This window comes from Thalassophryne amazonica, chromosome 10 (assembly GCF_902500255.1).
Source record: "Thalassophryne amazonica chromosome 10, fThaAma1.1, whole genome shotgun sequence".
Classification (NCBI taxonomy): domain Eukaryota; kingdom Metazoa; phylum Chordata; class Actinopteri; order Batrachoidiformes; family Batrachoididae; genus Thalassophryne; species Thalassophryne amazonica.
This window is the reverse complement of record NC_047112.1, coordinates 6,588,560-6,605,189: the sequence shown is the minus strand read 5'-3', so window position 1 is coordinate 6,605,189 and position 16,630 is coordinate 6,588,560. Positions and strand designations below refer to the sequence as shown.

General features: G+C 44.0%; 1 protein-coding gene across 1 annotated transcript in view; it reads right to left on the bottom strand.

Moving 5' to 3' along the window:
* The window catches only part of mylk4b (myosin light chain kinase family, member 4b), a 44,317-nt gene extending 31,114 nt beyond the window's left edge, over positions 1–13,203 (bottom strand). The window contains exons 1-2 of the mRNA XM_034179364.1: positions 12,690–13,203; positions 9,896–9,973 (exon numbers count right to left, since the gene is read on the bottom strand). Of these exons, the coding sequence (XP_034035255.1) occupies positions 9,896–9,973; positions 12,690–13,203 (592 nt within the window). The remainder of the gene's footprint in view (positions 1–9,895; positions 9,974–12,689) is intronic.
* Positions 13,204–16,630: the final 3,427 nt, after the last annotated feature.

Sequence of the window (16,630 nt, the reverse complement as noted above, 5' to 3'; positions counted from 1 at the left end):
GCGAATGGTCTTGGGTTCATCTCCCGTGTTTTAGGTCCTATTCGTTACATTAACATTCAATGAAATGAATTTGGTTGGTGCTGATTAACTTTATGTGAGTCGTATAACTCCATGGTAAACACTAAGGTTAGAACATGGAGGAAGTACAGCTTCAACTTGGACCATAAATGCACAACCTCCACTAACCTTCAATTTCAATTTCAATTTATTTTCATTTATATAGCACCAAATCACAACAGAGTTGCCTCAAAGCGCTTCACACAGATAAGGTCTAATCTTACCAACCCCCAGAGCAACTGTTGGGAAAGTGTAGGAACACGGACCCACAACAGGGGGCGCAAATGAACGGACAATGGAGTAAGTCAAATAACAACGCTTTACTGTTGTGAATGTGCACAACGAATACAACCAATCACAGAAATGGACAACAGTCAATTTACAAAAGTGTCGTGTGGGCAGGCTCGAAGATAGGAGACGCCTCTCCAAGGTAAGACCGGTACCACACGGCAGGAAAGCTACCTCCACCTCTCGTTGGAAAAAAAGGTCTGTTATCACTCACAAAAGTCACAAAAGGTTACTGTCAAGCAGTCAGCTGAGAATATTACCTTCCAGGTAGAACGATATCTCGGCAATGAGGTGGAGATGCCGTCCTGCTGATATACCCCACTGATGATTGCCGTCAGCTGTCTCAGGTGATGGGTGACAGCTGTCACCGAGGCTGCTCCCGTGAGGCGGCGGCGCCCTCTGGTGCCTGGAGCCCGCACTCCAGGCAGGGCGCCCTCTGGTGGTGGTGGGCCAGCAGTACCTCCTCTTCAGCGGCCCACACAACAGGAACAGTGGTAAGGAAAAACTCCCTCTGAGGAAGAAACCTCAAGCAGACCAGACTCAAAGGGGTGAGCCTCTGCTTGGGCCATGCTACAAACATAAATTACAGAACAATTCACAGAACAATTCACGGACGAATATACAAGAAATGCTATTGGCGCACAGGACAGAAGGATCGCCAACACAAATACAACTCCCATCTCTGGATGGAGCTTCACCTTTAACAGAGAGAAAAAAAAAACAGAATCAGGCATCAGAAAGACAAAAAATACTGTATAATTTGCCAGTATTAAACAACAAGAAAACAGAGAAATACTAAGGTGATCGCCAGCCACTAGCCCTAAACTTCACTAAAAGACCCAGAATTTAGGTAAAGTTGAGGCCGCGGCCCGCTCCAATTACTCATAAATGAATTAAAAGAGTAAAAAGCATAAAACAAAACTGTACCAGTATCCTAGCCATATGAAAGGGAAAATAAGTGCGTCTTAAGTCTGGACTTGAAAGTCTCCACAGAATCTGACTGTTTTATTGATGCAGGGAGATCATTCCACAGAACAGGGGCATGATAAGAGAAAGCTCTGTGACCCGCAGACTTCTTATTCACCTTAGGGACACAAAGTAGTCCTGCACTCTGAGAACGTAAAGCCTGGGCCGGTACGTAAGGTTTAATTAAGTCAGCTAGGTAGGGAGGTGCCAGTCCATGAATAATTTTATAGGTTAGTAGCAGAACCTTAAAATCTGATTTCACTGGGACAGGAAGCCAGTGAAGGGATGCCAAAATGGGCGTAATTGTTATGTGTCGGACACAGCCCGGAGAACCGACCAGCGTTTGAAGGACCCAGTATGAAATAAGCAGAGCACGGTACAAAGGATAACAGAGTTTAATAAACATAACAGTGATGTGATAAATATAAAAGTGCGCGGTCTGGCGTGGTGGATTGCGGTGCGCTCCCAGCAGCGCTAACGGTCCGGAGCCAGAACCAGTTCGGACCCAAGGACCCCGCCGACACCCCCCAGGTGGCCGCGACAAACCGAGTCTGTGAATGAAGAAATAATCTTGTGAGTCCACACTCAACACACAGAGAGAACGCTCAAAGGTGCACAAACAGCAAACACTTCCTGGCTTAATTACTAATCAGCTTCCCACCCTGCAGGCATGGAACATCCTGTTCACAAACTCACTGCAGTGGAAGCTAATTAAAACGACTAACATAACAGTTCAATATAACAAGGTGTGAGGGACACCACATTTACTGACTGTATACATGTTAGTCACAAAATCTAACGTACCTCAGGAAGTGTGCTGACGAGCGTGAGACCTCACCCCCTCCTCTTTCACAGACCATGCATCAAACCTGGACGTTCTCTGCATCCAATGATGATGAGATGGCTCTTGAGACGACGATCTCACCCGTCTGGTCACAAGGTCGAGTCTCTGGCAAACACACACTGTGTACTCCAGTCTTAAATGCCACCATGCTCCAATCCATGTAGATGCACCACAGCTGTGAGTCCTGACGAGCCGCAGGTGATCAGGGTGAGGTCCTGATATCTCAGCCACACAGCCACTCAGTCCCAAATGCGCACCACCTGGAAGGAAAGCCAAAAGACAGACAAAAGCCAGCCAGGCACGCCAGCCACAACAGTAATGTGGTCGAACTTTCTGCTTCATGTCAAAAGTCTGGCTGCAGCATTTTGAACCAATTGGAGACCCCTAATGCTAGACTGCGGTAAACCAGAACATAGAACATTGCAGTAGTCCAATCTAGAAGAGATAAATGCATGGATCAGGGTCTTGGCATCAGCCATAGACAGGATGGGACAAATCTTCGCTATATTTTGCAGGTGGAAGAAAGCAGTCCTAGTAATATTTCTAATGTGGAGGCCAAAGGACAACGAAGGATCAAAAATTACCCCAAGGTTCCTCACTTTGTCAGTGTGATGTATGACACATGAGCCAAGGCAGAGTGTTAACTGGTCAAATTGATGCAGATGTCTCACTGTGCCAAGAACCATTAATTCAGTCTTATCAGAGTTTAAAAGTAGGGAGTTTCTAGACATCCAACTTGTCACTGCTGCAAAGCAATCTTCTAAGGATTTTATGAGAACAAGATTACCAGCAGTTATCGGCGTGTATAACTGAGTATCATCTGCATAGTAGTTAAAGGTAATACCAAAACGCCACAATATGTGCCCAAGAGGTGCTATATAAAGGGAGAAAAGCAGGGGGCCTAAGACAGACCCCTGTGGAACCCCAAATTTCATGTCACTAAGGTTAGAAGTAGTGTTACTGTACAAAACACAGTGAGAATGACTGGTCAAGTATGACGTCAGCCATGCAAGGGCACTCCCAGTAATCCCAAAATGATTTTCCAGCCTATCAAGTAGAATATGATGATCCACTGTATCAAATGCAGCACTGAGATCTAACAGCAACAGAACCGTAGTGGTGTCCGAATCCATTGTAAGCAGAAGATCATTCACCACTTTAGTGAGAGCCGTCTCTGTGGAATGAAATTTTCTAAAAGCAGACTGCAGTGGCTCAAAGAAATTATTCTCAGTAAGATAGTCTACGAGCTGCCGTGACACCACTTTTTCCAGAATTTTAGAGAAAAATGATAGATTTGATGTCGGCCGATAGTTTGTCAATACACTAGGGTCTAGATTAGGTTTCTTAAGTAATGATTTAATCACTGCAGATTTGAAACATTTAGGAACAGATACAGAAGTTAAAGAAAGATTAATAATTTCCAGCACAGTCGGCCCAAGAGTGGGCCACAGGTCCTTAAACAGTTTTGTTGGTATAGGATCAAATAAACAGGTTGTGCTTTTTGTTGACATTACGAGTTTTGTCAGCATGCCTAGTGAGATACTGTCAAATTCTGTAAATTTAGGTAATACCTCAGTAGTGGCGCCCACATCAATAGCAGGGTGTAGTGGCTGGATTAAGGCATGCCGGGATATGTTTAACCTGATGTCTTCTATTTTTTTTCTCAAAGTAACCCAGGAAATCTTGTGCTGTAAAAGGAGAGCAAACTACAGGTGGTTGTCCATGCAAAAGTGTTGCCACCGTGTGGAACAAGAACTTTGAGTTATGCTTGTTTTTGTTGATCACATCAGAGTAGTAAGTCTGCTTTGTAGCCAATAATGAATGCTTATAGTCTAAGATAGCATCACGCCACGCAGAGTGAAATACTTCTAATTTTGAATGGCGCCATTTCCGTTCTAGACCTCTTGCTTTATGCTTGAGGTCACGCAGATAATCATTAAACCAAGGTGACTGTGACTTGGGGGAGCGCGGTTTTAACACAGGTAGTACAATCATGACGAGTGTAGTTTTGAGCACTGAGTTTAAACAAGTCTGTCTACTGACTGGGTATTTGTCAAATGTGAAGCTAAGACATCAGGCAGTCTAGCTTCGCGTTCAGTCTTAGTTGAGGAGTTGATGCATTGCCGTAACGATATATAAGGTTGTTGTTCCACTAAACACGGCAGCGAAACTGTAAACATAATAAGTGAGTGATCAGACACCACTGATGTAAGAGGCATGATGTCAATATTCATGACAGCAACACCACGTGCGAGAACCAGATCCAGGGTATTTCCACTAATGTGCGTCGAATCCTGAATGCATTGCCGAAATCCTAATGCATCCACAATTTCCATAAATGATTTGCAGAGGGGATCAGAAGGCTTATTTATATGAATGTTAAAGTCACCAATGATCAGAATGTTATCTACACTAGTTGACAAGTTAGACATGAACGCACCAAATTCATCTAAGAATTCAGAATATGGGCCAGGAGGCCTATATACAGTGACAAAGTAATACGACTGATTTTTATTCTTCTGACCTTGGCAATGTGTAATATCCTGAACAGAGCGGAGAATCAGATGCTCAAACGAGTGATATTTGTAACCCCCAACAGCTAATAAGCTAAACCAAGATTTATAAATAAGAGCAACACCCCCGCCTTGCTTCGCATCACGAGGGACGTGACTAAATGTATATGCTGGTGGGCAGGCCTCATTTAAGGGGAGGACAGCTGTAGGTTTAAGCCAGGTTTCACATAGCCCAATCATATCTAAGTGATGATCAATAATTAGATCATTGATCAACAATGATTTTGAGGACAGTGATCTTATGTTAATGAGACCCAGTCTAAGGACCTCAGTGGGGTTGACAGTTGAACTGTTTGGGTTAGGGGTGGTTCCAGAATAGCATATATAAGATGCCTAGAAGTAGGTTTAGGTTTAAGACATTCCACGTGCATTGTAGGTAGCAGAAACAAAATCTTTGCTATTGCTGGAACAACCACTGGGCCACCCTCAATTTCAACATCATCCAATATACACTCAACAAAAATATAAACGCAACACTTTTGGTTTTGCTCCCATTTTGTATGAGATGAACTCAAAGATCTAAAACTTTTTTCACATACACAATATCACCATTTCCCTCAAATATTGTTCACAAACCAGTCTAAATCTGTGATAGTGAGCACTTCTCCTTTGCTGAGATAATCCATCCCACCTCACAGGTGTGCCATATCAAGATGCTGATTAGACACCATGATTAGTGCACAGGTGTGCCTTAGACCAGTGATTCTCAACCGGGGTGCCGCGGCACCCTAGGGTGCCGTGATCGATCGTCAGGGGTGCCGTAGGTATTTTTCATATTCGCGATTACCGTGAATTATTTATTTTACCCATAAAGCATAAAACAACTCAGAATCTGATGTCAAACGTGCTGCAGCCTCGCTCTCGTCTTAAGGCGGGACAATAACAAGGAGGCTGACGGCCGATTAAAACGGTGCCGTCTCCTTCAAAAGCCGTCTAAAATGCGGAGCTGTCGGTGTGTGTGTCTGTGTGTGTGCACGCAGAGTTAACAGGCTGCAGACTGCGAGGGAGGGGGTGGGTGAGGGAGATTCCTGAATGCAGGCGCGACACGTTCAGTGCGCAGCGAGCGTGGAGCAGAGAGAGGATTGTAACCCAAGTGAACGTTAACAAAACGGAAACGTGAAGCTGCCTTTACTTCTCTCTGAACTTTCTCTAAAGGTGTGATTCTGCCGTTACCGTCCTGTTCACACCATGTGCGCGTCGTATGCTGAATTTATGAGATCATGAGATGAAATAAATGGTCAAGCATCTTTAAAAAATGAGAATATATGAATGAACTGAGCCACACACACAAAAAAAACAATGTTCAGATGCAGAGATCACAAAAAGCAGGTGAGAACTCTGAACTTTAACAGCTGTTATTTTCCAAAGGTATTTATTTGTTCAATCTTGAGCTTAATGCAGTGTTTAAGCACAAAACGTGACTGATGAGGAGAAACAATTTCAGAAATGCAACAGAAACAACCACAAATCAGAAAAAGTTGGGACTGTATATAAAATGAAGATAAAAATAAAAATGTTGCACCATTCCCAGTTTCTCCACTCACAGAAGCCAAACGTTCTTCCAGAGTTGTGTAATTATACTACAATAGTAGAATATAAAGAAGGGGAAAAAAGAAAAAAAATAGACAATATATTCGTCAATCGCAATTATTTGTCTGACAATTAATCGTCTCCAGAAATTCCTAATCGTGACAGCCCTACTTGAGATCAGAGCGCAAAATGCTTGAGGATTTTCGAAATGCTGTGTTTTCTGTATCGATTTTCTACCAGAGGTAATAGCATTATAATATTATTTTGGTTGGTGGTGTGCCGCAGGATTTTGTAAATATAAAAAGGGTGCCGCGGCTCAAAAAAGGTTGAAAATCACTGCCTTAGACTGTCCACAATAAAAGGCCACTCTGAAAGGTGCAGTTTTGTTTTATTGGGGGGGGAATACCAGTCAGTATCTGGTGTGACCACCATTTGCCTCATGCAGTGCAACACATCTTCTTCGCATAGAGTTGATCAGGTTGTCAGTTGTGGCCTGTGGAATGTTGGTCCACTCCTCTTCAATGGCTGTGCGAAGTTGCTGGATATTGGCAGGAGCTGGTACACGCTGTCGTATACGCCGGTCCAGAGCATCCCAAACATGCTCAATGAGTGACATGTCCGGTGAGTATGCCGGCCATGCAAGAACTGGGACATTTTCAGCTTCCAAGAATTGTGTACAGATCCTTGCAACATGGGGCCGTGCATTATCCTGCTGCAACATGAGGTGATGTTCTTGGATGGCACAACAATGGACCTCAGGATCTCGTCACGGTATCTCTGTGCATTCAAAATGCCATCAATAAAATGCACCTGTGTTCTTCGTCCATAACAGACGCCTGCCCATACCATAACCCCACCGCCACCATGGGCCACTCGATCCACAACATTGACATCAGAAAACCGCTCACCAACACGACGCCACACATACTGTCTGCCATCTGTCCTGAACAGTGTGAACCGGGATTCATCCGTGAAGAGAACACCTCTCCAACGTGCCAAACGCCAGCGAATGTGAGCATTTGCCCACTCAAGTCGGTTACGACGACGAACTGGAGTCAGGTTGAGACCCCGATGAGGATGACGAGCAGTCTCAGACGATCTTGGAGGTGAACATGCTGGATGTGGAGGTCCTGGGCTGGTGTGGTTACACGTGGTCTGCGGTTGTGAGGCTGGTTGGACGTACTGCCAAATTCTCCGAAACGCCTTTGGAGACGGCTTATGGTAGAGAAATGAACATTCAATACACAAGCAACAGCTCTGGTTGACATTCCTGCTGTCAGCATGCCAAATGCACGCTCCCTCAAATCTTGCGACATCTGTGGCATTGTGCTCTGTGATAAAACTGCACCTTTCAGAGTGGCCTTTTATTGTGGGCAGTCTAAGGCACACCTGTGCACTAATCATGGTGTCTAATCAGCATCTTGATATGGCACACCTGTGAGGTGGGATGGATTATCTCAGCAAAGGAGAAGTGCTCACTATCACAGATTTAGACTGGTTTGTGAACAATATTTGAGGGAAATGGTGATATTGTGTATGTGGAAAAAGTTTAAGATCTTTGAGTTCATCTCATACAAAATGGGAGCAAAACCAAAAGTGTTGCATTTATATTTTTGTTGAGTGTAGTAATGGTATTAAGTTTGGAAAGCATATCCGTCTATGATTTTTATGGACGCAGGCCACAGTCTCAACTTGTTGAAATTCCCTCCCTGGCAAATAAACTGCACTATCACCATAGTGGATTTTCTGCAATAAATTCCCCGCTAAGCTAATGGATTCCACACCCACATTTGTCATAAGCCTTGCAGGGTCGCTAATCACCTGCTCCGTGGCCTGCTGTAGATTCCTAATGTTACCCTCCCTGTAGAGCTCTATCTATGTTCACAGACAAGATGACGGCGCCTTCCCCAGTAGGGTGGAGGCCGTCCGGCATCAGCAAGCCATGGCGGCCCCAGAATGAAGGCCAGTTATCAATAAAGCTAAAACTTTGCTGTCTACAAAACTGCGCCAGCCACCTATTTAACGATGTCAGCCTGCTAAACGCCTCATCAGTACCTCGGGAGGGGAGGGGACCAGAGACTATTAATCGATGCCGACACATTTTTCTGGCAAGGTCACAAGTCCTCTCTATGTCCATTTTTGTGACCTCTGAGTGCTTCACCCTGATATCATTGGTGCCAACGTGAATAACTATGTGACTATATCTCATGTCATGTTCCTTCGTCTGTCTTCCCTTCTGTAGCATCAGCACCCTAAGATGAGATGCAATGTCGGGAGCTCTGGCCCCAGGAATACATTTAACATCAGCTGGCGTCTGTAACCTGACTTTGCGGGTGATAGAATCCCCTATCACTAAAGTCCGGTGTTTCGGCCTGGAGACAGGAGTGGAAGTCACTTGTGGGCTCAGAGAAATCACATCTGGCAAATCCAAGGGGGAGAACCGATTCACAGTTCGCACTGGCGAGTGTGATCGGGATGCCACAACCGGGCACCAAGCCCTATGGGGCTCCCTCCGCCTAGCCACAGTCCAAAAGCCATCCTCCACAGCCGGCGTTTCTAAGCTGATGCTAATGGGCTCGCTAGCCGGCCCAACACTAACCTCATCTGGAGTGCCCATAACATCTAACTCCACTGTGCTAAGAAGCTGCTCTAACTTACGGACATGGCTCTCTAAGAGAGCCACCCTATCTTCCAACATCACGCAGGATTTACGGAGTAAAGTAGAATTAGTAGTGTACTTTGTGCACTAAGAAATTCAAGAATGTAGCCAAGCAAACACGAGCTAACCAATAATGGATAAGCTAACCACTCCTAAGGCTCACACAGACGCAAATAAATTAATTAAAATTCACAGCAGTTACACTGAAAAACTAACAGAAGTATTAAACATGTAAAAAAGCAGCAGCTATAAAATACACTAAACAGTTAATTAACTAACAGGAGTGTGAAAAAATGATGACGGGGGTCTGAAATAGCTAACACAAGCTAACCGTTAGCGAAAATGCTAGCCGCTCCTAAGATTTTACACAGGAGTAAAATAATTACTTAAAATTCACAGCAGTTCAACTGAAAAATGAACAGAAGTATTAAACAGGTAGAAAAGAAACAGCTATAAAAGTAACAACGGAGAGGGGAGGGGTCGACCTAGCTAGCGAATGCTAACTGCTAGTGATTCACAACAGGACTGTTGTTAAATAACGTTCAGAGTAGATACAATTAATAACCAGAAGAGTGCTAAACAGAAATAAAAGAAGCGTATACAACCATGTGAAGTTCAGAGTGGCGTCACAGCAACAAACAATCCTTAACCTATGATGAAGTCATTCAGTGTGTGCAGGACTCTGAATGACTTTGTTTTATTGAATCACTCTTGACATTTTGTATTGTGGTGTGGTATGGTGGTCTTACAACAATCAGCAAGCGTAAGCTAACAAAGCTGGTTAACGTAGCATCTTAGGTGATTGGGGTACAGCTACCACAGCTTCAACATGTATATGATAAACGGGTCAGGGGTAAGGCTAACCAAATTTTGAACTGCCCTGAGCACCCACTCTTTGTGGAGTTTAATTTACTGTTTTAGGAGTCTGGAGTGGAGACTCGTGTAAGGTTGACCACTGCCAGTATTGTTTGAGACTACCTGTAATGTCTGGGGGGTTCTGCTTCTGCTGGACCTTCAAACCCTTCAGGCTAAGTTTGTCGTCCCTCGTCTTGCTGTCTTTCACCTAAAAATTATGGAAAAGAAAAACAATGTTTCAGTAACAACTTCTGAACCACGGCTCCTGGATACAGATTTTCTCCATCACTTGGCTGAAGGCTTCAAGACGATGCCTTCTGTGATTGTGTACACTGGTGACTCCAGAACCTTATAAGCACATGTGGTAACCGTGGGTGGTCTTTTGATTTGGTCTGAAGGAGTAAATCCCGGTAATTTTTTTGTTTTTAAGAATGTGTGATTAGCTTGTTTAGAAGTACAGAAGAACACTTCAGGATTGTTGGCAGTTTCCCCAAAGACAACTACATGCCTGCAGGAAAAACAGAAGTGCTTATAGGTAATAACGATCTATCACCAGGTTTATGTTGGTGCTGATCTGTGTCCAAAAAATCTCAATCTCATCTCTCTTTGATCCAAACTGTCCTATCTGTATCTCCTTCCACTCTTCTTCACCCTGCCAGCACTCTCTTCTTAATTTCTCTACCATACTCACCTTTGAACATTTATCTTTGAGTATTTAAACTCATCTACATTCATCACCTCTACTCCTTGCAACCTCAGCATTCCAGCATGGGCCATCTCATTCACAAACATATACTCTGTTTTGCTCTGAGAGACTTTCATTCCCAGTCTCTCCAAAGCCAACCCAGTCTCACAAGCATTTTATTTGTGCTCCTGTAACAAAATGAGTCACTTTTTCATGATGGGGCTTTTTTTTTTTATCTTACTATTGCTAACCCTTCCCCTAACCATAACCATAGCCCCATCCAGACCTCTCTGCATCACTTTTCATTTCATGCTCTAGCCACGGAATGTATTCAAATGAATTCAGCTCCCGTTACAAAAATGTGGCACTTTTCGTGACAATATCATGAACCAATAGATTAATGTATATTTCATGATGCTGAATGAGGAAATGCCATGAGATATAGCTGTCCAAAGCATACCTCCACTTCTCCATTCTCACTTCGACCTGTTCCACACTCTCACTACACATCACAATGTCATCTGCAAACATTGTTGTCCATGGAGACACCGTCTGGTCTTGTGTGTCAACGTGTCAATCACCACTGCAAACAAGAAAGGGCTGAGAACCAACCCATAACGCAATCCCACCTTCACCTTAAATGAATCTGCCATTTCTAGTTTTACACTGTAAATTAAATATATATTCAATAGCCTGATGTACTTTAAAATATAGTTTAAACCAATCTATACAAAATGTAATATTTTAAATTGATGAATAACAAAATTGTTGATTATTTGTTTTCTATTGCGTAACTGATCAAATGACTAATAATTTCCATTCTTAAAGTCACTATAATTCAATAATTTAATAATGTTATTTGTTTTAAACAAGAGCTCAAATCAGGAAATGTGGGTCAAATCAGGCCAGATACAGACGCACTTGGCAGGAGATGATATGTCTGCCTGTGATCATTAACACCTCACACTTGAATAGCTCTGTCACTGTGACTAGGAAAACTACTTAACATTGCACAACTGCCAGAACAACACACTGAAGGACAACACAACCTAAAACATTCACTAGAGCCTAAAGGCCTTGCCACTTAAACTTCAAAGAAGGAAGAAATTTATATTTTACCTACAAAACCATGAGGCGTAAGTTAGGTATAGCTATTCTTTTTATTATTATTGTTGAAAACTATTTGTATATTACAGTCAGGTCTATAAGTAGTTGGGCAATAATACAATTTTTGTTTATTTAAATTAAAGGTGTTTAACAAAAAATACAACATTGACCATTTAGGAATTATAGGCATTTTTTATCCATAGTCATCTATTTTAATAGGCCTTAAGTAATTTGACAAACTAAATACAAGTATTATTTTTAATGCACATCATCACTTTTACAGCCAGTTTTTCTCAGACAGTTCAGAGGATCCCATGGCCTTTCTGGCAAACTAGCTAAAATTCCACATCTTAAGATTTAAGACATATTTACCATCCAGTGTGGAAGAATGATAAAAAAAATGTATAAAAAAAAATGTATAACATGTATAAAAATGGCTGTAATTCATAAATGGTTACTGCAATGTTGTTTTTGTATTTGCAGCTGCTTCTGTTTGTTCAGGGTTGCCATAGCAGATCCAGCACAAACCTGCATTGGGATTTGGCACACGTTTTACACCGGGTGCCCTTCCTGACACAACTCCAGTTTTACTTGGAGAAACAGACACAGTCTCTGGTTTTCCTAAGAGGTCCCCCATTCAAATGCTAACCAAGACCCACTCTACTTAGCTTTTGAGATCTGATCAAGGTCTCCCAAAATATTGCAATATTTGTATTAAACCCCTTGATAATGGGTGATAATCTGATAATCTGGATGGATGGATGATAATCTGCCCTACAAGCACAGCTTGATGATTTTATTTAATCTTCATTGTGGTGGTGTAGATAAGCAAAACTACAAACATTGCACCACTGTCCAAATACTTATGGTCTGGACTGTGTAGCAAAGGCTGCAAATGATATCACTTCTGTCATTGCTGCTTCTTAGAAAGCAATGATCACAATGCACTTTGACCTTTCACTGCATCACTGTATCAGGATTTAACTAAAAACAACAACAAAAAACTTCTCAAAACAGAAAAACCAGCCGGCTGTGACACACAAATCGGATTTTGAATTTCATGATATTTGCAGCCAAATCTTGCACCCACTCCAATGTGAAACCTAACTTTTCTCTCTTTCCTGCTGCTCCTGTTTCCTGGCCGTTTGAACAGCAGCTCTATGAGCCGGGAGCTCTTCACCACCTCCCCAATGAAGCCGATCACCTGCTGGGTGCCCTCCACCAGCTTCTCCACCCCGTCCAACCTGCATCCGTGACTTTCCATGCAATCAGTGGCTTTCTCAATCGCTCCACGCAGCTCCATGCAGGCAGCTTTCGCCTCCAAGCTACGATTCCCGCGACCCTCTTCACGTAGAGATGCCAAATCGGCGCTCATGCTCCTGACATCCTGAGACAAGCCATCGAGCCGGAATAGGACAGTCTGCTGCATACTGAGCAAGCGCTCCATCTGAGAACTCAGGGAGTCGATACGGTTCTCCATGAAGTGCAGCGTTGCATCCTGGGATAAAGGCGATGAAGAAGCAGCAGCAAGACACCTGTCTGAACCACTTAGCGATGTCTTCCTCCCTCCAGACTTCTGACCATGAAGAGGGTTGGGGTCATAGACCTTGGCTAAAGAGTTGACCAGACTGGAGCTCATGATGACTTGGAAATGACAAAAAGTGCCAAAGGCCAAACCTCGTCACCTGAAATCCAAAGTACAGCAGAAGGATTTTCCTCTTCACTTTCTCACAGGTTGGACAACAACAAAAACCATATTAAAGGACAATGATGCAGCTGTCTGCTAGAAGGACATGAAGGGAGAACACAGAACTCTCCCTCAATGCGGCACCACACAGTTGTGTTTTAAGAATAGCAAGTGGCAGCCCTCCAAAGTAAAGTGCAGCCCCCTGTGGACGTCAAAGACTGAGTGTCCAGTGATAAGAGCTAATGCCTCGAGTGTGCAGCTGAGGATTGATGGGGGTTAGTGGGGAGATGCTGTATGGAATCGCTATGTGACATTTGAGACACTTTAAAAGCCCTTCAGTCAGGTGTCAGAATCCTAAGAATCTGGGCCTGAAATGCAACGCCATAAAACATAAGTCAACACATAAAATGTAAAATCCACTATGAACAACACAAACATGCTCAATGATCAAAAGTAAGGGTTCAAGTTCCCAACAGTGGCGCAGATGCCCAGTGAACACTTTACTTGATGTTGGTTTTGAATGCTGGTGTGACAGTTATACAATAGGAAGAGAGATAACAGCTGCAAGAGGGTGCAAGACTGCTAAAACCTGATTAACCACCACAACAGTCACAGCATTGTGGGTGTTTCTGATTCTCAACAAATGCCAGACAGCTCTCATAATGGGCTTCTTTTTACCCAGCGGGTGATTCAGTCCCACGTTGGAGTTGAACTCAGGACCTCATGGTATGGGAGATAGATGCTCTTATACAAGGAGGTACAGCGCAGTCTGACATCCAAGTTATAGTTTTGTTTAATCTAGCTATTGTGTTGGTACACATACAGACCCTGCAATGACTGTAGTCTTTACTCATCACTCATCTTCAACCGCATATCCGAGATCAGGTTGCGGGGGCAACAGCTCTAGCAGGGGATCCCAGACTTCCCTTTCCCGTGCCACATTGACCACCTCTGACTGGGGGATCCCAAGGCGTTCCCCAGCCAGTGTGGAGATATAATCTCTCCACCTAGTCCTGGGTCTTCCCCGAGGTCTCCTCCCAGATGGACGTGCCTGGAACACCTCCCTAGGAAGGTGCCCAGGGGATTCCTTACCAGATGCCTGAACCACATCAGCTGGCTCCTTTCAATGCAAAGGAGCAGTGGCTCTACTCCAAGCTCCCCATGGATGACTGAACTTCTCACCCTATCTCTAAGGGAGACACCAGCCACCCTCCTAAGGAAGCCCATTTCAACCGCTTGTACCCACGATCTAGTTCTTTTGGTCATGACCCAACCCTCATGACCATAGGTGACAGTAGGAATGAAGATTGACCAATAGATCAAGAGCTTTGCCTTTTGGCTCAGCTCCCTTTTCATCACAACAGTACGGTAGAGCGAATGCAACACCACCCCTGCTGCGCCGATTCTCCGGCCAATCTCACGCTCCATTGTCCCCTCACTCGTGAACAAGGCCCTGAAGTACTTGAACTCCTTCACTTGGGGCAAGACCTCATTCCCTACCCGGAGTAGGCAATCCAACGGTTTCCTGCTGAGAACCATGGCCTCAGATTTAGAGGTGCAGATCCTCATCCCAGCCTCTTCACACTCTGTGAACCGATCCAGTGAGTGTTGGAGGTCACAGCCTGATGAAGCCAACAGGACCACATCATCTGCAAAAAGCAGTGATGAGACCCTGAGCCTACCAAGGTGGAAACCCTCCTCCCCCCCAACTACATCTCGATATCCTGTCCATGAATATCACAAACAGGATTGGTGACAAGGTGCAGCCCTGGTGGAGGCCAACCCCCACCGGAAACAAGCCCAACTTACTGCCGAGCACCCAAACACAGATCTCCTTTCTGAGTACAGGGATTGGATGGCCCTGAGAAGGGACCTCCTCACTCCATACTCCCACAACACCTCCCACAGTGTCTCCCAGGGTACCCGATCATACGCCTTCTCCAAGTCCACAAAACACATGTAGACTGGATGGGCATACTCCCAGGCCCCCTCCAAGATCCTTGTGAGAGTGAAGAGCTGGTCAGTTGTTCCACAAACAGGAGAAACACAATAACACCAGAGACATGCTCAGAGCATAAACCGTGACCACGCTGAAGGCTCCAGCAACTGCAAACAGCCAAGGGGACACCCATGTTTCATTTGGCTGTGGCAGACAGATTGTTAATTTCAAGAGCTGGGGAAGGACTGGTTGTCTGTCTGGGTTGTTGTCATCCAGGAGCAAAGTTGATTCCTTGGTGTGATGCATGTGGCACATGCTCCAAGAGCTGTTGATGTGTCTTATATGTATTTGGATCAGGTCTTTTTCCAGTGAAGTGGAGATATTTGTATTGGGATAGGTTGGTCACATTACAGTCCTGTATATTATGTACCTTGGTGCAAGTAAACTCCCAGATAAAAAAGAATCAATCACTGGTTATCAATAAATGCTGAAGCTAATCTCCTCATTTTTGTCTCTGTTGCTTAGATTTGTGTCCATCATGTCTGAGCTACCAGACAGTATGTTACAACTAAAGAGAACAAGTCAGTGCTAAGTTTGAATCTGCACCTGGTTGTGCAGATGATGGTGTTTTCAAATATAGCCCAACTGTTCCCTCCGTAGGGATTAAGAAAACACTAGAGGAGCCCCAATGACGTCACAGGGAAACCCCAACAACAAAAACAAATGTAGCTGTGGAATCATAAATCCTGTGTGACCGAAGAAGACATGTCCATTTTATGGCATAAAATACGTACGTAGCATGGCAGTATCTAAGCAGAATGTAAAGTAGGTACTTTTTTGACATTTGTCATTTTTAACTGGAGAAAAATGGAAATCTTGAGGAGAAGCTGCCATTATGAAAATGCTGTAGGTTGTGCAATTCATAAGTGCTCAGACAAATACTGTCATACATACTGTAAGCTTCAGGTTTTTCAGGTCAGGTCTGACATCGTGCGCTGGTTCTGTATGCCACTGCAGCAGTCGCACTAAGAAACCATATTGGGTACTGAATGGCAACCATCAAGGTATTTTCCGGTATATCCCCACTTCTCAAAAGTACCCCTCTATCTGCCACAGCTAGATGAAATGTAGTGCTAGTGGTCACTTCTATTGTGTACACTATCAATAGCTGTGACATGCACCGTTGTAGCAAACTGCAAGAACGCCAACGGTTTTATAGACTTCCAAGATCATCATCATGGCAATCCCTCAGTCGTGAGGAAGACTGTCGCTTGATCGATTCCAGGACGGGATGGTGGATGCAGCAGGGTCGACCTAGAAATGCCTCTGCATGGGTTTGTTTAATGTGATAATGTCATTGCACACCAACAAACACACAGGCTTTGACAGATCCTTAGCCTGGTCCAATGGCTGGGAAATCCCAGACGATTGGGGTCTGAG